The sequence below is a fragment of the Mastomys coucha genome, unplaced genomic scaffold (assembly GCF_008632895.1).
Source record: "Mastomys coucha isolate ucsf_1 unplaced genomic scaffold, UCSF_Mcou_1 pScaffold23, whole genome shotgun sequence".
In the NCBI taxonomy this organism is placed as follows: Eukaryota; Metazoa; Chordata; class Mammalia; order Rodentia; family Muridae; genus Mastomys; species Mastomys coucha.
The window spans coordinates 54,975,920-54,995,216 of NW_022196906.1; the positions used below are offsets into that span (position 1 = coordinate 54,975,920).

Here is a 19,297-nt window from a genome sequence, read left to right on the forward strand (position 1 = left end):
AGGGCTGGATTTGTGGAAAGATATTGTGTAAATTTTGTTTTGTCATGGAACATCTTGTTTTCTCCATCCATGGCAATTGAGAGTTTTGCTGAGTATAGTAGCCTGGGCTGGCATTTGTGTTCTTGTAGGGTCTGTATGACATTTGCCCAGGATCTTCTAGCTTTCATAGTCTCTGGTGAGAAATCTGCTGCAGTTCTGATAGGCCTGCCTTTATATGTTACTTGCCTTTTTTTCCTTACTGCTTTTAAAATTCTTTGTTTAGTGCATTCAGCGCCTTGATTATTATGTGACGGGAGGAATTTCCTTTCTGGTCCAGTCTATCTGGAGCTCTGCAGGCCTCCTGTATGTTCATGGGCATCTCTTCCCTCAGGTTAGGGATGTTTTCTTCTATAATTTTGTTGAAGACATTCACTGGCCCATTACATTGGGAGTCTTCACTCTCTTCTACACCTATCATCCTTAGGTTTGGTCTTCTCAGTGCATCCTGGATTTCCTGGATGTTCTGGGTTAGGAGCTTCTTGCTCTGCATTTTCCTTGACTGCTGTGTCAATGTTCTCTAAGGTGTCTTCTGCCCCTGAGATTCTCTCCTCCATCTCCTGCACTCTGTTGGTGATGCGTGCATCTATGGCTCCTGATTTCCCTCCTAGGTTTTGTATTTCCAAGGTTGTCTCTCTTTCTGATTTCTTCATTGTTTCTATTTCCATTTTTAGATTCTGGATGGTTTTGCTCATTTCCTTTACCTGTTTGAATGTGTTTTCCTGTAGCTCTTCAAGGGATTTTTGTGTTTCCTCTTCAAGAGCTTCTAGCTCTTTACCTGTGTTCTCCTGTATTTCTCCGAGGGTGCTATTTATGTCCTTCTTAAGGTCCTGTATCATCATCATGATAAATGATTCTAGATCTGAATCTTGCATTTCCGGTGTGATGGTGTGTCCAGGACTTGCTATGGTGGGAGAATTGGGTTCTGATGATGGCAAGTGACCTTGGTTTGTGTTGTTTATTTTCTTACACTTGCCCCACGCCATCTGGTTAACTCTAGTGCTACCTGCTCTTGCTAAATCTGACTGGAGCCTGTCTTTCCTGTGATCCTGGTTGTGTCAGAACTCCTCAGAGTCAAGCTGCCTCTGTGATCCTGTGATTCTGGGATCCTGGGCTTGTTAGATTACCTGGAAGTGTGGCTTTCTCTGTGTGTTGTGGGACTGGCTGCAGAGCCTGTGCCCAAGGTCTGCTCAGAACACTAACCCAGACAGACCGGAAGGAACCGGAATCACTAGGCTGGCGGAGTTCCTAAGTGCCTGGTCCCGCTGGTCCCAGCTACTCCCAGTGTTGGGACAGATGTTGGTTCCTGCTCACCTCTGATCCTGGGTGTCAGCCCTTACTCTTTTTAATATGTCCAACTCAAGGCTAGCACTGTACTACTGATCTGATAAGTTTGTCAATGTAGTATTTTCATTATATTTCAGCATGAGGTATTTGCATAATTTCATTAGGAAGCTCCTTGGACTTTATGGGTTATCCAGAATCTGTCTCTGCGTTCTCTGGCTGTCCTTTCATAGCTGGGCTAAAGCCTCATCGCATTCTGAGCAGAAAATATGGGCCATGTGGGTTTGGTTCTTTGGCGTCTGTTGACATTTGCTTTGTAGACAGCATTTGGTCAACCTTGATAACTATTCCATTTCCTCCCTTTTTCCTCCCCTCTATCTTCTCTTCCTCTTCTTTTCCTTTCTCTTCAGTTTTCACGTCTCCACTCCTTCTTCAATTAAAAATAATGCTACTACAGCCCTGGAGCTGGGTGCCACAGGTGAGAGGCTGAGTGGATAAGAACACTAGCTGCTTTCACAGAGGACTCAGGTTTGAAGCTCAGTACCTATTGGCTTGAAACAGCTACCTGTAACTGCAGTTCCAGCGGCTCCAAACCCTTTCCTGTCCTCTGAGGACACTGCATACATGTGGTGCACAGACATACATGCAGTCATACACATATAATAAAAATATATCTTTTAAAAACCAGTAATAAATATTGAAGAAAACATACACACAAACACAGACAGATACACACAGATACACAAACACACACACACACACACACACCCCTTCGGAACTCCAGGTATGAAGAGTCTTCTTATACTAATGAGATAGCCAGGGGCCAGAGACAATAATAGCTTTTTTTAGGAGGAGCTAGACACCATGAAGACAGACACTCTGGTCTAGCCTCTAATGTTGATCTAGTTGGCCTGATGCAGTACCTCCATTCATTATGGTATATTCTGATTGCTTCCAACCTGCTGAAGTTGAGCAGGCCTACAGTGAAGAGTCAGTTACACCTTTACTCATCAACCTCTTCTCGTTTTTTTGTTTGTTTGTTTTCTGATGTTTGACTGCCTTTCTGAGTCCTTCCACTTGCTTGCTTTAACTTGGGGATTTATCTAGGTTCTTGAGGGGAAGCCTCTTCCATTACTTTCTTTTTCATCTTCTGGTAAATACACTAAAGACACACATGTCATTTCCGCTCAGTGCTTTTGGTCAGATCCTGGAGGTTCTGATGTACAGAGTTCTCCCTGTTAAGTGCACTCCCATACTGAGTATTTCGGCTTGAATTTCTTCCTCAATTCAAAAGTGTTGAAACACATTTAAAGCAACACACAGCATGAAAATGCTGCAGCCTACAGTACTTCTAACCTAGAACTCAGGAAGAAAGTACTTTTAAAGTACTTTTTAAAAATGAGAATTTTTTTTAAAAAGAACAATACACACACAGAACAAAAACTAAAGAGAATCTAAGCAGTACACACACGTATGCAATTTGAAAGATCTATATACTGTGGCACAGTATTGGCCTTTTATCTTATCCAACATTTATAGGTAATCCCCCCAAAACAAACCAAAACCCCAAAACCCAAAACAAATGTTTGAAACTCCAGGGTATTTTTGAACTGTATACCCCAACCTCACAAACTGGGGCCTGCCACACAACTGTTCTGGCACTTTCTCTCTGGAACATCACAACATGCCCTAGTGACATTTCTTTGCTGTGACAGAAACTGTGACTGGAAGCCACTGTGGGGAGGAAAGGGTTTATTTAACTGGCTTACACATCTAGGTCACAATCTGAGGGAAGTTGGCATACAAACTCAAGATGTGGAACCAGGAAGAACACTGCTAACTGGCTTATTCTCTAGCTCAACTAGCTTTCTTACATAGCCCAAGTCCACTGACCTGAACATGGCACCACTTAAGAGTGGGCGGGGCCCTCCCACATCAACCATCAATCAAGATAATCCTTCATAGATATGGCCACAGGCTAATGTGATCAAGGACACTCTTCAACTGAGGGTTGATATTCTCAGGTAACTATGTTGTATCAAATCAACAATAAACAAAAGGACATACAGGAACTGGTATTCAATTTCACAGCTACATGTAGTTTATCTTGTTCCACTAATGGGCATTCACTACTTGTCATAGACACAGGCCATGATAGAAATCCTTGGACACATACTTATGTTCATATGAAATCATTTCTAGAAAGAAATTCTGCTCAGTGAAATGGATCAGTCAAAAGGCAAATGTGTTAGGCATTGCCAAGCTGCTATGAAAAAACCCACAGCATCAGCCATCATGGGTAACAGCACATAGGACCCACCTTGCTATGTGGCTTGTTGTCACAGTTGTGACTCTCCCCACAAAGTTAGGTCATTATTTTTAAATTTGTATGGCTATAGCTTTGAGTGGAGACAGACGGGCTCTTCTTTTACTTTTTATAGGTTAAAGTTTCCTATATTTTATGGTCTGGCAACTTCATTATCTGGGTTTTTGTTATTTTTCCAGCTGCACCAAGATAAGTTTTTGGCTATCTCAGCTCATTAGCAACAGTGCCGACTCAGATTGTGACTCAGATTGTGACCTAGCCAGCCATGCCATGTTAACTGTGCTCCTGTTGTTACCCCAGAGCTGCACGCCCAGGCTCCTCACCCACTGCAGTTCATTATTTTCCACTGTAGAATGTTGATTGAAGACAATAGTCTGTGACTATGGTCTTGAAATCCAGAGCTTTTCTTTGAGTTTAAGGTGTGCTTGCTTCTACAAACATCCCAGACGTGCCTGGGTATATTTGCCCAATCTGACTTTGGGCATCAGATTCTGGGAAGAGGATTTGAAATATATCTATTTGATAAATTATTAAAAATACTTCATGTTCTTTATTTTAATTTATTTGGTCTGATTTATGAGGGCCTTTGATTTTCAAGTTATTAAGTCTTCTAAATATTATACACCAATTCAGAAGAACATAATTTTCATTGATTTGTCTAAGCCATCACTTCTTAATTCAATACCTCTTCAATATCTTTTGTGCTCCACCAAGTATTTTTGTGTATGTGTATTATGTGTTGGACTGTGTGTATATATGTGTGTGTGTCTGTATGTGTGTGGTGTATATGTGTATGGTGTGTCTGTAGTGTGTGTGTGTGTGTGTGTGTGTGTGAGGGTGTGCGTATGTGAGTGTGTGATTGTGGGTTTAGTGTGTGTGTGAATGTGTGTGTGTGTAGGACAGAGGTTGACATCTGGATGTCTTTTTGGTTGCTTCTTCACCTTATTTTATTGAGACAGGCTTTCACCCAACCTAGAGGTTGTCATTTCAGACAGACTAGTTGGCCAGTGAGCTCCTGGGATTTGCCTGTTTCTGTCCCTCAGCTCTGGGGTTCGATATGTACTGCCACTCCCAGCTTCTGCATGGGTGCTGGGGATCCAAACTCAGGTCCTTATGTTTGTTTAGCAAGCACTTTACCCTCAGGATTGTTTATACCTCAGAACATCCTGTGGGTTGTAGATGAGATTTACATTGAACAATCAAAGGCACTGGAGTAAGATTTGAATTCAGAACTTATCCACTGTTTGTATGTATGTATGTATGTATGTATGTATGTATGTATGTATGGTTTTTAAAAATAAATCTCTTTCTCCATATTCTAAACCTAAAACCCCTACTCATTCCCAAATAAATAAACAGAAGGCCTCTTTCCAGTGTTCTCAAATGCAACTAGCGTCTACCTCTCCTCCTCCTGCTGCACCTGACAGACTGCATCTTAGTGGTTCATGTGCATCTTTAGCTATTAGACTATAACTACAGGAGAACACTGACTTTGTTTTAGTCACATTTATTCTTTCTAAGTTTGAACAGGGCCAACCACAAGATTAGCCTAAGGTACGTTTTCTGCAGGTTACAGAAGTGGCACAGTTAAGAGCTAATTCTAGTGCAAAGGTAATCTATAAAAAATTCAAGGTTACCTGGCATCACCCAGAATTGAAATCATGCGGTACTGAGGCAGCTCGGAGGATGCTACATGTGCAAGGATTCCAAAGAGTCTCTCAGCCATTATCATGTCATTTTGGGTCACCTGAGGAGAAAGAGCAGAGAAGGGTCAAGATGGCATTGCTTCTTGGCTGGATACAGCAAATACAGTTTCAAAGAAACGTCCAGATTACGCATTTTCTTTTAGCACAGGAAAGTACATTTCCCTGGGCTGTGGACATCTTCACAGCGACTTCGTTTTCCTTTGAGTCTAATTACAGAGGAGACACTCAAATGTGACTCCTGGAAGCTGACTAGGGCAGACGAGACGGCCCTGATTGGAAGTCAGGTGTCCTGAGGACTGTGCCTGAGCCAGTCCTCAGAATTACTTAAATTCTTAAAGGATGGTTTTTCTTTGTGTTTGCATGTGTGTGTGTGTGCGTGTGTGTGTGTGCATGTACAGGTGTGAGTGTGCATGTGTGTTATGCATGTACATGTGTACATGTGTGTGGTATGCATGCATGTGTATATGTGTGTTTGCTGGTGTGTGTGTGTGTGTATGGTATGCAGGCATGTGTGTAAGAGTGTTTGCAGGTGTGTGTGTGTACATATGGTTTCATGTGTGTGTGTGTTATGGTATGCATGCAAGCATTGTGCTTGTAGGTATATGCATGCATGTGGTTGTGGTTGTCTGTGTATGTGTATGGTATACATGCATGCATGTATTTATGTTTGCAAGTATGTGTATATGTGTATAGTATCTATGTATGTGGGTAAGTGTGTTTGCAGGTGTGTGTGTGCGCATGTGTTTGTGTGCACACATGCGTGTGTATGTGTATGGTATACATGCATGTGTGTAAGTATGTTTACAGGTATGTGTGTGTGTGTGTGTGCTGCGCATGAGAGAGAGAGAGAGAAAGAGAGAGAGAGAGAAAGAGAGAGAGAGAGAGAGAGAGCACCTGTGGAGGCCCAAGGCTGATGTCAGTATTCTTTTTCAATAATCCTTCCACATTACATTCTGAAGCAATGGTCTGGGTCAAACCCAGAGCTCACTGGTACATGCAATCTCACTGGCCATCTTACTCCAGGGATCCCACCTCTTCAGTCTAAGATTGAGATGTGGGTATTTATGTGGATTCTGTGGATTCAAATTCCAATCTTCTTTCTTGCCTAGCCAGCATTTAAACAGCTGAGCTATCTTCCCATTCCCTTAAAGGTTATTTTAAAAAGGAATACTAGAGCTTCCTAAATTAGTAGGACTTAGAAGGAAATGTCAATGAGGTAGATTTCATCTTCATAAGGTACTGTAGGATGATTTTGTCCCTTCCTTGAGAGACAGAATGCTTAGCAGACTAGCAAAGATACTCCTGTGCTTTCTAAATCCATGGCAACCTTTTCCCTATAAAGAATAATGTGTCCCAAGTATTACTCTGAAGGCTCATCCCTGTATTAATTAGGAAAGTATTGAAAGAGTCAAGCGTGGTGACATGTCTGTTATCCTAGCACTTGGGAGCCTGACATAGGAGTACGTTAGCTCAAGGGTAGCTTTGTCGTACAAAGTGTGCCCCTGTCCCAACCAACCAACCTACCAACCAACCAACCAAATAGCTAAAGGCAGAACTCATATTCATAGGATTCATATCTGGGTATATTTAATGTAAAATGGGGATACAATAACATTAGAATTTGACAATGTAGCACTTCTAGTACTTTTTCTGTTTTGGTTTTTTTGACACAGGATCTCACTTATAGCCCTAGCAGGCCTGAAACTCACTATGTAAACCAGCCTGACCTTACACTCACAAAGATCCACTCATGTCTGCCCCTTGAGTGCTGGGATTAAAGGTGTGCACCACTACTTCTAACCCCTTTGAGTGCTTTTTATAAGTATAAATGCTCAATAAACTTTTGAAAAAATTATAGTTTTATTTCTTTAATTCTATTTCATGACATTAAAGAGATTGATTTTTTTTAAGTAATATAAAAATAAGGTGACCTGCATTTTCAATACAGTTGGTTTATCTACCCAGTATAATGCAATTCACCAACCAGGATCCACATTGTCCACTCAGGAATATTTGACATCTGGACTGGTTACAGATCCTACTGGCATCTAGTACATAGAGCCAGGGATGCCACTAAATGTTTTATATGCAAGAAACCTGCTGCAATGGCTACCTGCTCCACTGTCAGCAGAGGAAAAGCTGAGACTAAAAACAGAAGAGCCTTCACCTTCATCTATTTTTTTTTTTTGAGAGTGTTTGTGTGTGATGTAGGTGTATGCATACGTATATATGTGTATGCATGTGTAGACATACTCAACAATGTATATAGCCATAGAGGTCAGAGGTTGACACTGTGTCTCCCGAGACATTCTCAATCTCCTGGCTATGAGGCAGGTTTTCATTCAGCCTGGATCTTATAAGTGCAGGTAGACAGGCTGGCCAGTGAGCCCCTGGGACCTACCTTGCACTGACCCACCCAGCTGTAAGGGTCCAGATGTGTGTTGCAGGCCTAGCTTTTACCTGGCCTTGAGGAATCTACCTAGGTTTTCATACTTGCACAGAAGGCACATTTCAGAGTGAGTGCTCTCTGTACTGCCCCATAGGGACAGGGTCTCATAGCCAATCCCCTGTCTCAGTTCTCCAGTGTTGGAAGAGCAGGTGTGTGTATTTGTGATAACACATTACAGAAGCAGCTTCTGGGGGGAAAGCCCATAGATCACATATAATTCAGTCACATCATATATACACCAATCAGTGTAGATCACTTCCTTATCTTGGACCTTTACAGTGAAGGCTGGTGCTCCTCAAAGCCTTCCTTTAGTTGACAGCTAAGTTGTCTGGTCCAACACAGTCACCTAGTGGCCAGTGCAGGCCACTGCTCCATCTTCCTGATGCTCATCATTCAATTCTACCTCTAGTAATACTGTTCTACTACAGAAAGGGAAATATAACTGTAGTATATATGGCATAAAATGACAACACTATGTGAGAAAGCATATCTTTCAGGTATTTAAATAAAATGTCAAATACTTCTGGTGCTGGCATTTTCTAAAAGTTAAACTAGAATGTTGCATTGCTTCTGACTAGGTCCCTGTGCAATTACAATACTCTTTCTTTACCAGCAGTTCTGTAGTAATGCAACCCCACATCGGGGCAATCCACCATTTATAGCCAACCAGCACAACCAGCCAGGCCACCAATGAGGAAGAATCCTTCACTTGCAGCCCCCAAAACCTTTGTGTTTCTAGTCCAGATTAACTGTGAAAACCCTCCCACTAATTACCAGGCCCTACCAGAGCTCCAAGCTCTGTCTGATGTAGAACTGAGGGGCACCGAGATTGACTGAGAACTAACTGGGGACTTGTGGGGGCAACTTTTGGTCATCTCAAGGTTCCAGACTTTCCTGCACTTTAATAGAAGGCTGACACTATGGCTCGGGGCCTGCTTTGGTTGAGGCATTGCATAGTTGCCTTTGACACTGACCCACAGATCTCTATGCTACTGAGAATGTACTGGATTTTGTAGGTCGAGGCTGGAGGTGGCTGTGGTGTCCTAACTGTAAAACAATACTCTACCAGCAAAGTTGACTACTGGTCATCTTATCAGAGGGAAATCTTCTGGACCTCAAGAGGCACCAAAGTGAGACTAACAGCAGTTTAAAGGTTATTTAACTTCAACAGTGATAGAAGCATGGCCTCCCTTTTCTCCCAAGTCATTTAGAGAGAACAGTCTTTAAGTAGCTAGAGGATTAGGCTTGGGCAAACTCAGAAAAAAATCCATCTAAAACTAGCTTTCCATGAATAATTTCCAAATTATTCAGCTGGGACCTTAGTGATTCCACATTGTGCCACAGCACCATGATCAATGGTTAACAGAGTCATCCAGATGTGTGCTTAGACTTTTTCTCCCCATTTTATTTTGTCCCATCTTTATGAGTGCACACTTAGTTTGGCTTCCCCACCCACTCTTGTATACCACAGTCTGAAAAGCACTGTGAAACATAAAAGGCTGTCTTACCTGCAGAAGTTAGATCTTTTTCTTTTTTCTTTTTAAAATGTCATTTTTTTTCAAGGGTTCTCTTCTCTGAATGTTTACAAACAACAGGAAAAGTAGCTACAATTCACCAGGAAAAGAGCTGTTCACTGCTTCAGATCCTGTATATGTGGACATGTATGTACGTGTGTGTTTGTGTTTGTGTGTGTATGTGTACACGTGCATGTTGGGGGGGTATGGGTGTGTATGCAAGTGTACATGTGTTACCTGTGCATATTTTTTTCTTTTTAATATTGTGAATGCTGAGATTTTATTTTTAAGAAATGGTATTTCTGAACAGTTCTACCATAGCTGTATTCCTACCATGTGCTGTCAGGGGCTCTGTGAGGTGGGAGCTCACTCTGCAGTCTGCTTTGCCTTTTCTTACCTCTGTTCCGTTTATTTTCTGCATACTGAAGTGGCTGAGCCTAAACAGCACATAGTATTTCCAGAGTGTAAAGTTGACCACTGGGTTTCCCTGAGGATCGATTGTCAACTGGTCAACCCGACGAAGTTGCGCTAGGGCGTTGAACTGCTGCAGCATTACAAGGTTGGTCTCCCTGAATTTAAGATGCTGCAACAATAAACCACAGACAAGGTCTCCGGCTCTGAGTTTAACCACCTTAAATAGTAACATTAATACTTCACAGGTCATTTCCTGTGGAACCCAGTAAGCTTTAGGCTTAGGAAATGTTTTCAGTCACATGAAATCAATGGACTGCTCTAGGCTCATTTAACTTCAATGTACCCAATCCATCAGTCATTGATGGCGTCTACCCAAGACTCAAGTTTTAGGCGATTCCTTCTGAGAAGGACATCCTCTGCTATCAACAACTGAGATTCCTTAATGTTATCTAGTAATTCAGACTCTTTCAAACTTTGCAGATTCTAGACATTTTATATTAACATTAATGTATAAAGGAACATTCCAGAAACTTCTAAGTACAGGACTCACCCTGATGCAGTGAACTAGCATTGTCAACACTGCATTCTTCTGAAAACCATGCTGGTTACTTAAGTTGGTCAAGGAGAATCAAAACACTAAAACAGAACCACTAAAGCAAATGGTCTGTTTGCAAATTTGGATGTTCTTTCTAAACACCTACCTCTAGTACAACTTATGTCCTTTAGGGATAACAATGAAGGAAAATCATCTAATGTAAAATGGTAAGTAGAGACACACACTGTAGGAAAGGCTCAAGGGGAAACTTGTAAAAGCACTGTTTCCTAATGTCTATTGGTAACTAGTGCAATCCCCACAATCAGGGAGGCTGCCGTTGAGTCAGCAGACTGAAGCAAACAGTCAGTGCTGTCAGAGGACTGCTGTCCGACCACACAATAAATATACACATGCCATCTACACCAGTTTCAATGCCTGAATACATGCTATAGGGCTGTGTGGCTTTCTTTGTAAAATTGTGATAGATAATATGCATAAAATTCCATTGGTCTTTTCTACTGAAAGAAAGATTGTCTTTAGAGATATAATTTCTAATATTAATACAAACCCACAAGGCCATTTATGGAACTAATTTAAATTCCAGTGTCAGAAAATCAACACAAAAGAAACTACAGAAAATGGAGCTGAAGCAGGCTTTGGCCTGAACGCACAAGTTGTAATGAAGAACAATTCAAATACACGTCCAAAGGAAAGTGTTTACCAGAGAATTTGGAAACTTCATCTTCAGTTTGGGAAGTACTTGGACAATTTCATCAAACTCGATGAATGTGAATGAGACCGTGGTGACCATGCTGGCTGTTTGAACACTCCAGTTACGATCCAGGCACTCCAGCGCCCCCGAGCCATACAGCGAAAGGGTTTCTCCATCTATCTCCACCAAGTGAGTTTCTGTGACAGACAAGCCTTGTAACGCACTGCTGATCCCTGCATCTAGAGACCTGCAAAAGTTTTCTTTTAAGTACCATCTCAGGCACACACAGGAAGTAACAGGCTAGAACAGCATGTTGGAAAGTGCTTTACAGTTTGTACTCATTACCCTCCGTTTCCAGTTAAACCCATTAATTATCCTACATTAATTATCCATCAATTAATTAATTATCTATTAATTAATCCTACATTAATTAAATTTTTAAAAAATCAAATTGCAAAGTAACAGGCTTGATGTGGTGTTTTCCTCTTTGCTGACGCTGAGCCTCTTCCTGACCTCCTCTCCCTCGTCCCTCCCTGCTGCTTGCTGCTCCCCTTCCCGCCCCCAGCCTCCCTGGTGCCTTCATGTCACATGTATCCTTAAACTAATTTACTCTATTATCTGAAAGATTAACATTAACATCCAATCATGGTTATAGCTGAAAATAGAAAAACTATTCATAGAAACCCATCTCTAAGTCCAAATTATTCATATATTAATAAGATAATAATTTTATATACCTTAAATATGCTATTAAGATATTTTTATAACAACATAGTTTCCCAATTTATGAAGCTATCTAGCTAGAAAAATACATTTTATAATGTTTCCATAAGAACTATAGCCAGGCAGTGGTGGCACACGCCTTTAACCCCAGCACTTGGGAGGCAGAGGCAGGCAGATGTCTGAGTTCGAGGCCAGCCTGGTCTAAAAATATTATTTACAAAATACAATATAAAATATCTACAAAATATATAACTTTAAACTAGTTTCTATCTTAGTTACCAAGTTAAGTGAGAAATGCTGACTCTCTTTTTATGTAGTCTGATGCCTTAAGTGTATTGTTCAATTGTAATCAATAAAAATCAGCCATGCCTTCCCCTTAAATTGAAACAAGAGTGATAAAAACCAATTGTGCTACACACACTACCATACTGGCTACTCTACAGATAGGCCATTTCTGTCACTTCCAAAGCAGGAGCCACGCTGCCTGTAGGAGCCAACCCGGATGGCAGAGAATCAGTAAGTTCCTGATCCAACTCCAAGTCTTTGCTCTATAAATAGAGGTGTATATACCAGTGCTCCAGCTCAAAGCCTGGACAAGCTTGACTTTCCCTGCGTGCTTCCACTGGGAGCTTGTTCTCTGCCCTCTGCTCTGTGTACAGCTAGCTGGGACTGCTCAAAGCCTGGACAAGCTTGACCTTCCCTGCGTGCTTCCACTGGGAGCTTGTTCTCTGCCCTCTGCTCTGTGTGCAGCTAGCTGGGACTTGTGCACTTGGCCAGTGCATTACATCTCAGACTAACTACAATTATATGCTGGCACTTTTGTTTCATGAAGTAAAGGCCATACATCTTCACATCTGTAGACCCTTGGATACACTAATGGGCTTTTCACAGAATATCCATTGATTAGGAAGGATCCTCAGTGGTTTGAAATGCTGATGTTGAACAGGAAGCCTGATAAACTATTAGCCCACTTGTTTATTAGATTTATTTCATAGGTATCAGTGAATTGTTACCCGTCTGTCTACCCATTAACAAGTTAGCTAATGACATTTGTGTACTCAAAGTGAATGTGCAATTAAGAAAATACACAGGATTATTTTATATGTCATCCTCATAATCAGTATCAAAGAATTAAGATGAGTAGTACTAAGAAAAGAACTAGCTCCACCTACTGTGCTTTGAAAAGAACTAGCTCCATCTACTGTGCTCTGAATAGCACAGTGAGGTGGGGGAGGGCAGCACCGCTCCTGCTGTGATGGGGCAGAAGACAGCCTGAGTTAGCATTTGCAAAACTGGAAGGAGGGAGAAAGTTGGGACACAGTCACAGTAACAGCACTGACAGTGGCACACCGACAACACTGCTCACTGAACATGGCTCCTTGCAAATGTCAAGCCTGCTGCCTGTACCACGGCAGAGTCAACATCTAGCAATGCTCAACTCAATAAATATTTCTTGAACTAATAAACTGAGAAGACTTTCATGGGTATCTATTATATCCTTAAAGGATGCTCCAACCCTAGGTATAATATGGCAAACAGGCACAGGACAAACAGTGATGTGGACACAATGAGAGCTAACAAGGCTGGCCAGGTGACAGAGGCAGGTGGGGAAGGAAGGTGAAGTGAAAAGTGGCATTTTCTATGGGTGTGCTTTATGGCCACAGTACCAGACAAAGATTAGTTTTGATGTCAATATAGCAGAGAATTAGCTAGACACCAAAATGATGAGCAAACCCGCTAGGAAGGGATCTTGTCCCATATCAGATATTTCAGAGAGGTTTATTTTTCTTCAGCTATGTGATTAAAAGATTAGAAACATAAACCTGCCAAGAAGAAAACAGAACAGCTGTCACTCAGGTCACGCAAGGCCAAGCCAGCTCAGGATGAGGCTGCTGAGGTTAGCCTCAGCTTCAGGCCCCTGCTTCTGCTTCTCTAACAAGGCATGCTTGACTTCCATAAAAATGACAAGCTTGTCACACAATGTGTATATGTTGGAGAGTATCAGCCCACTTTTCCTTATATGAATGATTAATAGGTTCATGTCTTTTTAGTTAGAGATATGCACATATTAATTGATTTTATTCACAGTTCAAAGGGTGCTGTTTTTTTTAAGATCCACTGAAAGCTGTTATGTACAAAGTTCTATGCTAAGTCTTCTGGCATAGGTAACTAAATCATCTGCATCAATAAAGACAGATAAAAGCTTGTGCAAGTGCGCGCACACACACATACTTGATATACTTATATATATGTATATTGTAGAGCTATAGTTCTCCAAATATAGCTGCTGCAGTCCCATCAGGCAAGCACTGGTAAGTGCAGGACATATAATTTCCAAACCAAAATGACATCACTCTGCCATTGAAATAATCAGCAGGATTTTGCAGAGAGCTTATTATGTGTGTGAGGGCTTATGCTAATCATTATAAGATATAAGGAGATATAAGAAGAAAGCAAGTTACACCTGCCCTCAAAGGTTTTCCAATCTGGATAGAGGAAGGAAAAGAAAATAAGCACATGCGTTAAGTATAATATGCTTGTTGTCACAGAGTGAGTGTTCCAAGCTTATGCCATGGAAACAGAAGAATCACAAATTCCTTTAGAGGGAGAAGCTGGGCCTCAGAAAGCAGCAGTCTTTGAACTGGCCCTTGAGTAGCAGGCACAGTTTACCAGGAGCAGATAAGGGGCAAGAGGAAGAAGGCAAGGACAGAAGCCTGAGCTTGTGTAACTGTAGGGAAAGTTCATTTCAGTATGTCCAGACTCAGAAACACAGAAACACAGACAGACAAAACAGACACGTGGGGGCAAAGCTGAAAAGCCTGTTGTCCCAAAGGGATGAAGAACACAAACAATTTTTAAGTTGGGATTTAGCTCAAAAGTAGAACATCGTTATGTCTGAGGCCCTGGTTTCAACCCCCAGCAAAACACATGGGGGTGGGGGACGGGCGGGGGGAGATGCAGAGCATGCACTCTCTGTCTTCAAGGACCCATGTGAGACCTATCAGAACATGTACTTCAGGAAGGACTTGGGAGGAAGAGGCTGGATGAGGGGAGATTAATAAGAAGACCAATACAATGTCAACCAGCTCACAGGAGGGCATGAAAAAAAGACATGATAACATACAGGAGAGGTGGCATTGTTAAGAAACAGACAGCCCTTGGCTAAGCCTCCAGAGCTGCCACTCTCCCAAGAGGCTTCAGGATTTCTGAGTTTGAGTTTCCTTGTCTATAAATGGTGATCCCAGAAAACTGTTTTCAGAGGTTTGTGATGATTAGAACTAATGAAGGCATAAAACTGTGCCTGTATTTAGCTCAGTACATTTAGAGATCATTATCAATGAAAAACAACATATTACCAGGTATTTAAGAGGAGATAAAAGGGGGACTTATTGGTTAATTGACCATGAAAAGTGAGGGAAGGAAGAATTAGGAGTGAGTTCAGCTTCTACTAGGAGACTGGATACTGGGTCCAACCAGACTCCTAAGCTCATTCAGCCTGAACCTACACCCTGAGAATGGCTGGGATTCTCCTGTGGAAATCAAACTTGATTTTGCATAAAGCCAAGCACCTCACTACTTATGTTCCCCAATTCAAAAGTAAGGCAGTAGATAGCCAATAGAAATTATCTTCAAGCTTTTTAGTGGTTAATTTCAAGTCTAAATATCATCAAACAGCTCGCTTGGCGACAACCAGGGGGGTACCTCCTGCCTCTCTCCGATTACTGGAGGAACCTAAGGAAAGATGGGGGGTTGACTTGATGCAGTAGAGAGTCAAATTCCTAAGTGCCAGGCCATCTGCAGACCAAGTTAACACATTGATCAAAAAGACACTATTCTAGAGGCACTTTTTTATACATTTTTTATCTTTAGCCTTCTTATACCAGGCAAGAACAGAAACACTTCAAGTTTTTCCAAAGATTCCTTCCCACAGAGTAAGTGGTGCTGATCCCTACAATAACTCATTTTATGAATTTTCTATTACGGCATTCATATATGTGGAAATTCATTTTATGCCTTACATTTTATTACAGTAGCATTGGCTAAAATGCCAGTGTTCATAGACAGGAAATGACCAAAAATAAAGCAGCTTTACAGCATGCATCCAATGTAAGCAGAGGAAACATTACACCTAGTATTCTGTCGTCTCTGCTGGGCAAAAGACCTCTGCAGTGTGTCATTTACCATTGAGCTGTCCCAAGTTCAGAGAACTAAAATTATTAATGGGATATAGCAAATTGCTAAAGAAATTCTTTTCTTTATACCCATAATGTTTTCATGCACACTTGTTTCTAGGCATTTAGTTATATGCCCATAGGTCAAAGGTCATGGACACTGGAACACAAGAATGACCTACCTTCCTTTTAGCATTATGAAATCCTAAGGACTATCAATGACAGTTTAAGTGGGAAACCACTTGTAGTATTTAAACACACATTGAAAGACTAAAAAAAAGACTGTGGCTCTCTATATTAGCTTTCCACCTTTAGGAAAAATGGCTTACATCACTCCCCAAAGGCAAGTGTTAGTTTATTTTAAAGATTTATAAAGAATGTAGGAATATAATCTGTAACATTTAAATGACTTACCCTGTATTCTCAGGCAAAATACCAGATAGGAATGAGCATATGTGCCCTAATCTCTTCCCTCCAAGGTGTCATCTGGGAATATAAAGTGACTGAAAAGGTATAAGGCCTCACAAGCTCAAGACATAAGGGCAATTGGCAGCAGGGAACCCAGCAGCTTTAGGAGGCTGGAAAGTGAAGATTGTCCAATACTGACCGAAGAGCAGACAGGAGCCTTGACTGCAGTGGGAATAAGGTAAAGATGGCGGCCCCTCTGTTGAGAGAACCCTCCGAGACGGAGACAGAAGTGAGATGATGCAGGGAAGTGATTCAAGTACTGAGGAGCTCTGTGGAAGAGCTCTCACTGAGAGTAATGATGCCTTGCATCAATCCCTAGCACTGAGTTTGGGAGAAAGAAATTCTTACCTCTTCACATGGTTAAAACCAACCAACCAACCAAACAAACAAACAAACCATCCAGATAGATCCCAATGGGGCAAAGAAAGAATATTTTGAATTTAACAATATAGTAAGTGGTTGTTCTCATAGAAGGTAGTAAAAAACTAGCCCTCGTCCCAAACATGCAAATCATGTTTGTAACAAACTGATGTAACAAAGACTGATGAAGACCAAACTTTAAACCTTTATAATGGGAGTTAATTTTTTATAATCTTTCTTATGCAACATCTAAATGGGCAACCCATAAAGGAAAAGATAGACATTTTGGTGACCTTGTCTATAATGACATTTAAAGTCAGCAATATGCACAAGCTTCCTGAGCTGGACAGTGGAGAAAGAGAAGAACACCCCAGCGCTAGAGCTGAGGATCCTTCCACCTAAGAGGCTGCAAGGATAGTGAGAAACAGAAGAGGATCCGAGGACAGAACGAAGTATCAGGGAAAAAGGTAGCCTACTAAGAACCCGATGAAACAATAAAGTGCACAGGCCATGGCAGCCTGAATTAGTCACAGAGACAGCAGACTTCACCAAGTGTGGCTCTATGCAAGAGATAGAAGAGAAACTTTTAACTATAGTACAGCTGCATTTCTTTCAGCTTTTAAAATTGGTTAAAATATGAAATTCTAGATTAAAAACAATTCATGTAAGAAGAAATGGCTCAGATACAAACCACCACAATGTGGCAAGGTTTGAAGAGATTCTGAGGTGTGATTAAAAGACAGTTTCTAAATTTGATGCTGGGGCTTTTCCCTCCGAGTGACATGGAGAGCAGAAAGCTGTCCCCTTACATAGCTTAACTCTGAAGTCAAAAAACCTATGTCCTCCAGACACTGCTATCTACCAAGCTTACGCCTGCAACCAGACGTGAATGCTACTGATCTTTCAGTGCAGCAGCATAGATCACAGACTCCAACTAAAGCCCTAAAGAGGGAGGACTCCCAGTCTTCTACAAAGCAACATGCACCCCAGGAAGATCAGTCACCTCCATATTCTCCAAGTTCTGATGTCTAAAGATAACCATAACCATAAGAATACTCAAGGTAGAACAACAAACGGTCGCTGAATTTCAGCGGGACGGGCTGGCATCCTCACTCCCGTTCATGTTCTTCCAGCCCTGGCTTGCTGCTGCTCTTAAAGCTGACACTCACATTCCTGGGGCAGGATGCAAGCAACCGGAGACACAGTCCCCAAAACTGGCAGTGTGCTACAGTGTCTGAACCTGACCCTGCCGAGGCCTGCCCTTGCTGAACTTGCCCTGAAGCATCCTTGGGGCTAAGGCAGCTCTTAGGTAGCATTTTCAGTGCTGGACTGGAGCTGCCTTGTATATGCCAGGCACATGCTTTTCCACTGACCCACATCCCAGCCTCTTGTCACTTTCTTTGTCTTTAATTCTGAGATGAAGACTCATTAAGTTTCGAGGATAGCCTTGACATTAATGTGTAGTTCAGGATGGTCTTGAACTTGCCATCCTCTGGCATCAGCTTCCCAAATAGTTGGGACTTTGGCACCAGGTCTGGCTGTCAGAAGCATTTAAAGGTGCATGTAGAGGCTGCAACTCAGGGCACAGGATAACAGATGCATCAGGCAACAAACTCACCCAAAAGCCTAAGACAGAAAAGGCTGGGAAGGGAGGTGCATGGAGGATGGGAGTTCTCAGACGCTCCCTTGGGCCAGGGTATCTAGAAGCCCATGTATGTCAACAGAGGCTCACAGGCTGCATTTTGTCATTTAAACTTTCCCCCTATAAAAAAATAACAAACCACTGGAGGGCTTTTCATTAGGGAAATGCTACAGCCAGATTTATATTTTCAAATTTTCTCTTCTTAATTTCAACTTTGACTTTCTTTTTTTCCTTTTGGTTTTCTGAGACAGGGTTTCTCTGTATAGCCCTGGTTGTCCTGGAACTCACTCTGTAGACCAGGCTGGCCTCGAACTCAGAAATCCGCCTGCTTCTGTCTCCCAAGTGCTGGGATTAAAGGTGTGTGCCACCACTGCCCGGCAACTTTGACATTCTTTAAAAAAATTATTCCTCAAAAACAATTGTGTGAAATGGTTCCCCATCTCCGTTTTAAATTTAACTCCAGAAATACCAGTAGTGTGAGAGAGAGCCATCTCGTACCCTGCTTCCTCTGGAAACGCGGAGATGTTGCCTCCATCGACCTGACAGGAGTCCTGAGGAGGGGACTCAGAGTCCTTTCTGTCCTGAGTGTTGGCAATATTGGCTACTCGTTGCTGCAAGTCCCACTTTCGAGCGACGTTATTAATTGTTAGCCTTTTCTTCTCCTATGGGAATTAATGAAACAATGGTTATACAGTGCATGTTTAGAAGAGAAAAGGCCCGGCTTCTGGTACTTTCTGAGAGAGAAGTCCTTGCAGGTAAACAACCAACAAAGCTTTTAAAGCAAGCCTATGAGCCTGTGCTCAGTTTGTGCTCAAATTTCTTAATAACAATGTCAGCCTGTACAGAAAATTGTCTATATGATGAATACTTCTTGTTCTGAACAGTGGGCTATATATTTATTTCACTAGCTGAAACTCTGACTTGGCAAAGTCATGCCTTTAAACAAAGCAAGAAAA

The 19,297-nt window shown here is 41.8% G+C and overlaps 1 protein-coding gene across 5 annotated transcripts in view; it reads right to left on the minus strand.

The window, feature by feature from the left end:
• Positions 1-19,297, minus strand: part of Lrrc49 (leucine rich repeat containing 49) — a 119,292-nt gene that overhangs the window by 23,038 nt on the left and 76,957 nt on the right. For all 5 annotated transcript variants that reach the window (XM_031343161.1, XM_031343163.1, XM_031343160.1 and 2 more), the window contains 4 exons: positions 18,840-19,003; positions 10,986-11,223; positions 9,713-9,898; positions 5,284-5,393 (listed from right to left, as the gene is read on the minus strand). In XM_031343161.1, the coding sequence (XP_031199021.1) occupies positions 5,284-5,393; positions 9,713-9,898; positions 10,986-11,223; positions 18,840-19,003 (698 nt within the window). The remainder of the gene's footprint in view (positions 1-5,283; positions 5,394-9,712; positions 9,899-10,985; positions 11,224-18,839; positions 19,004-19,297) is intronic.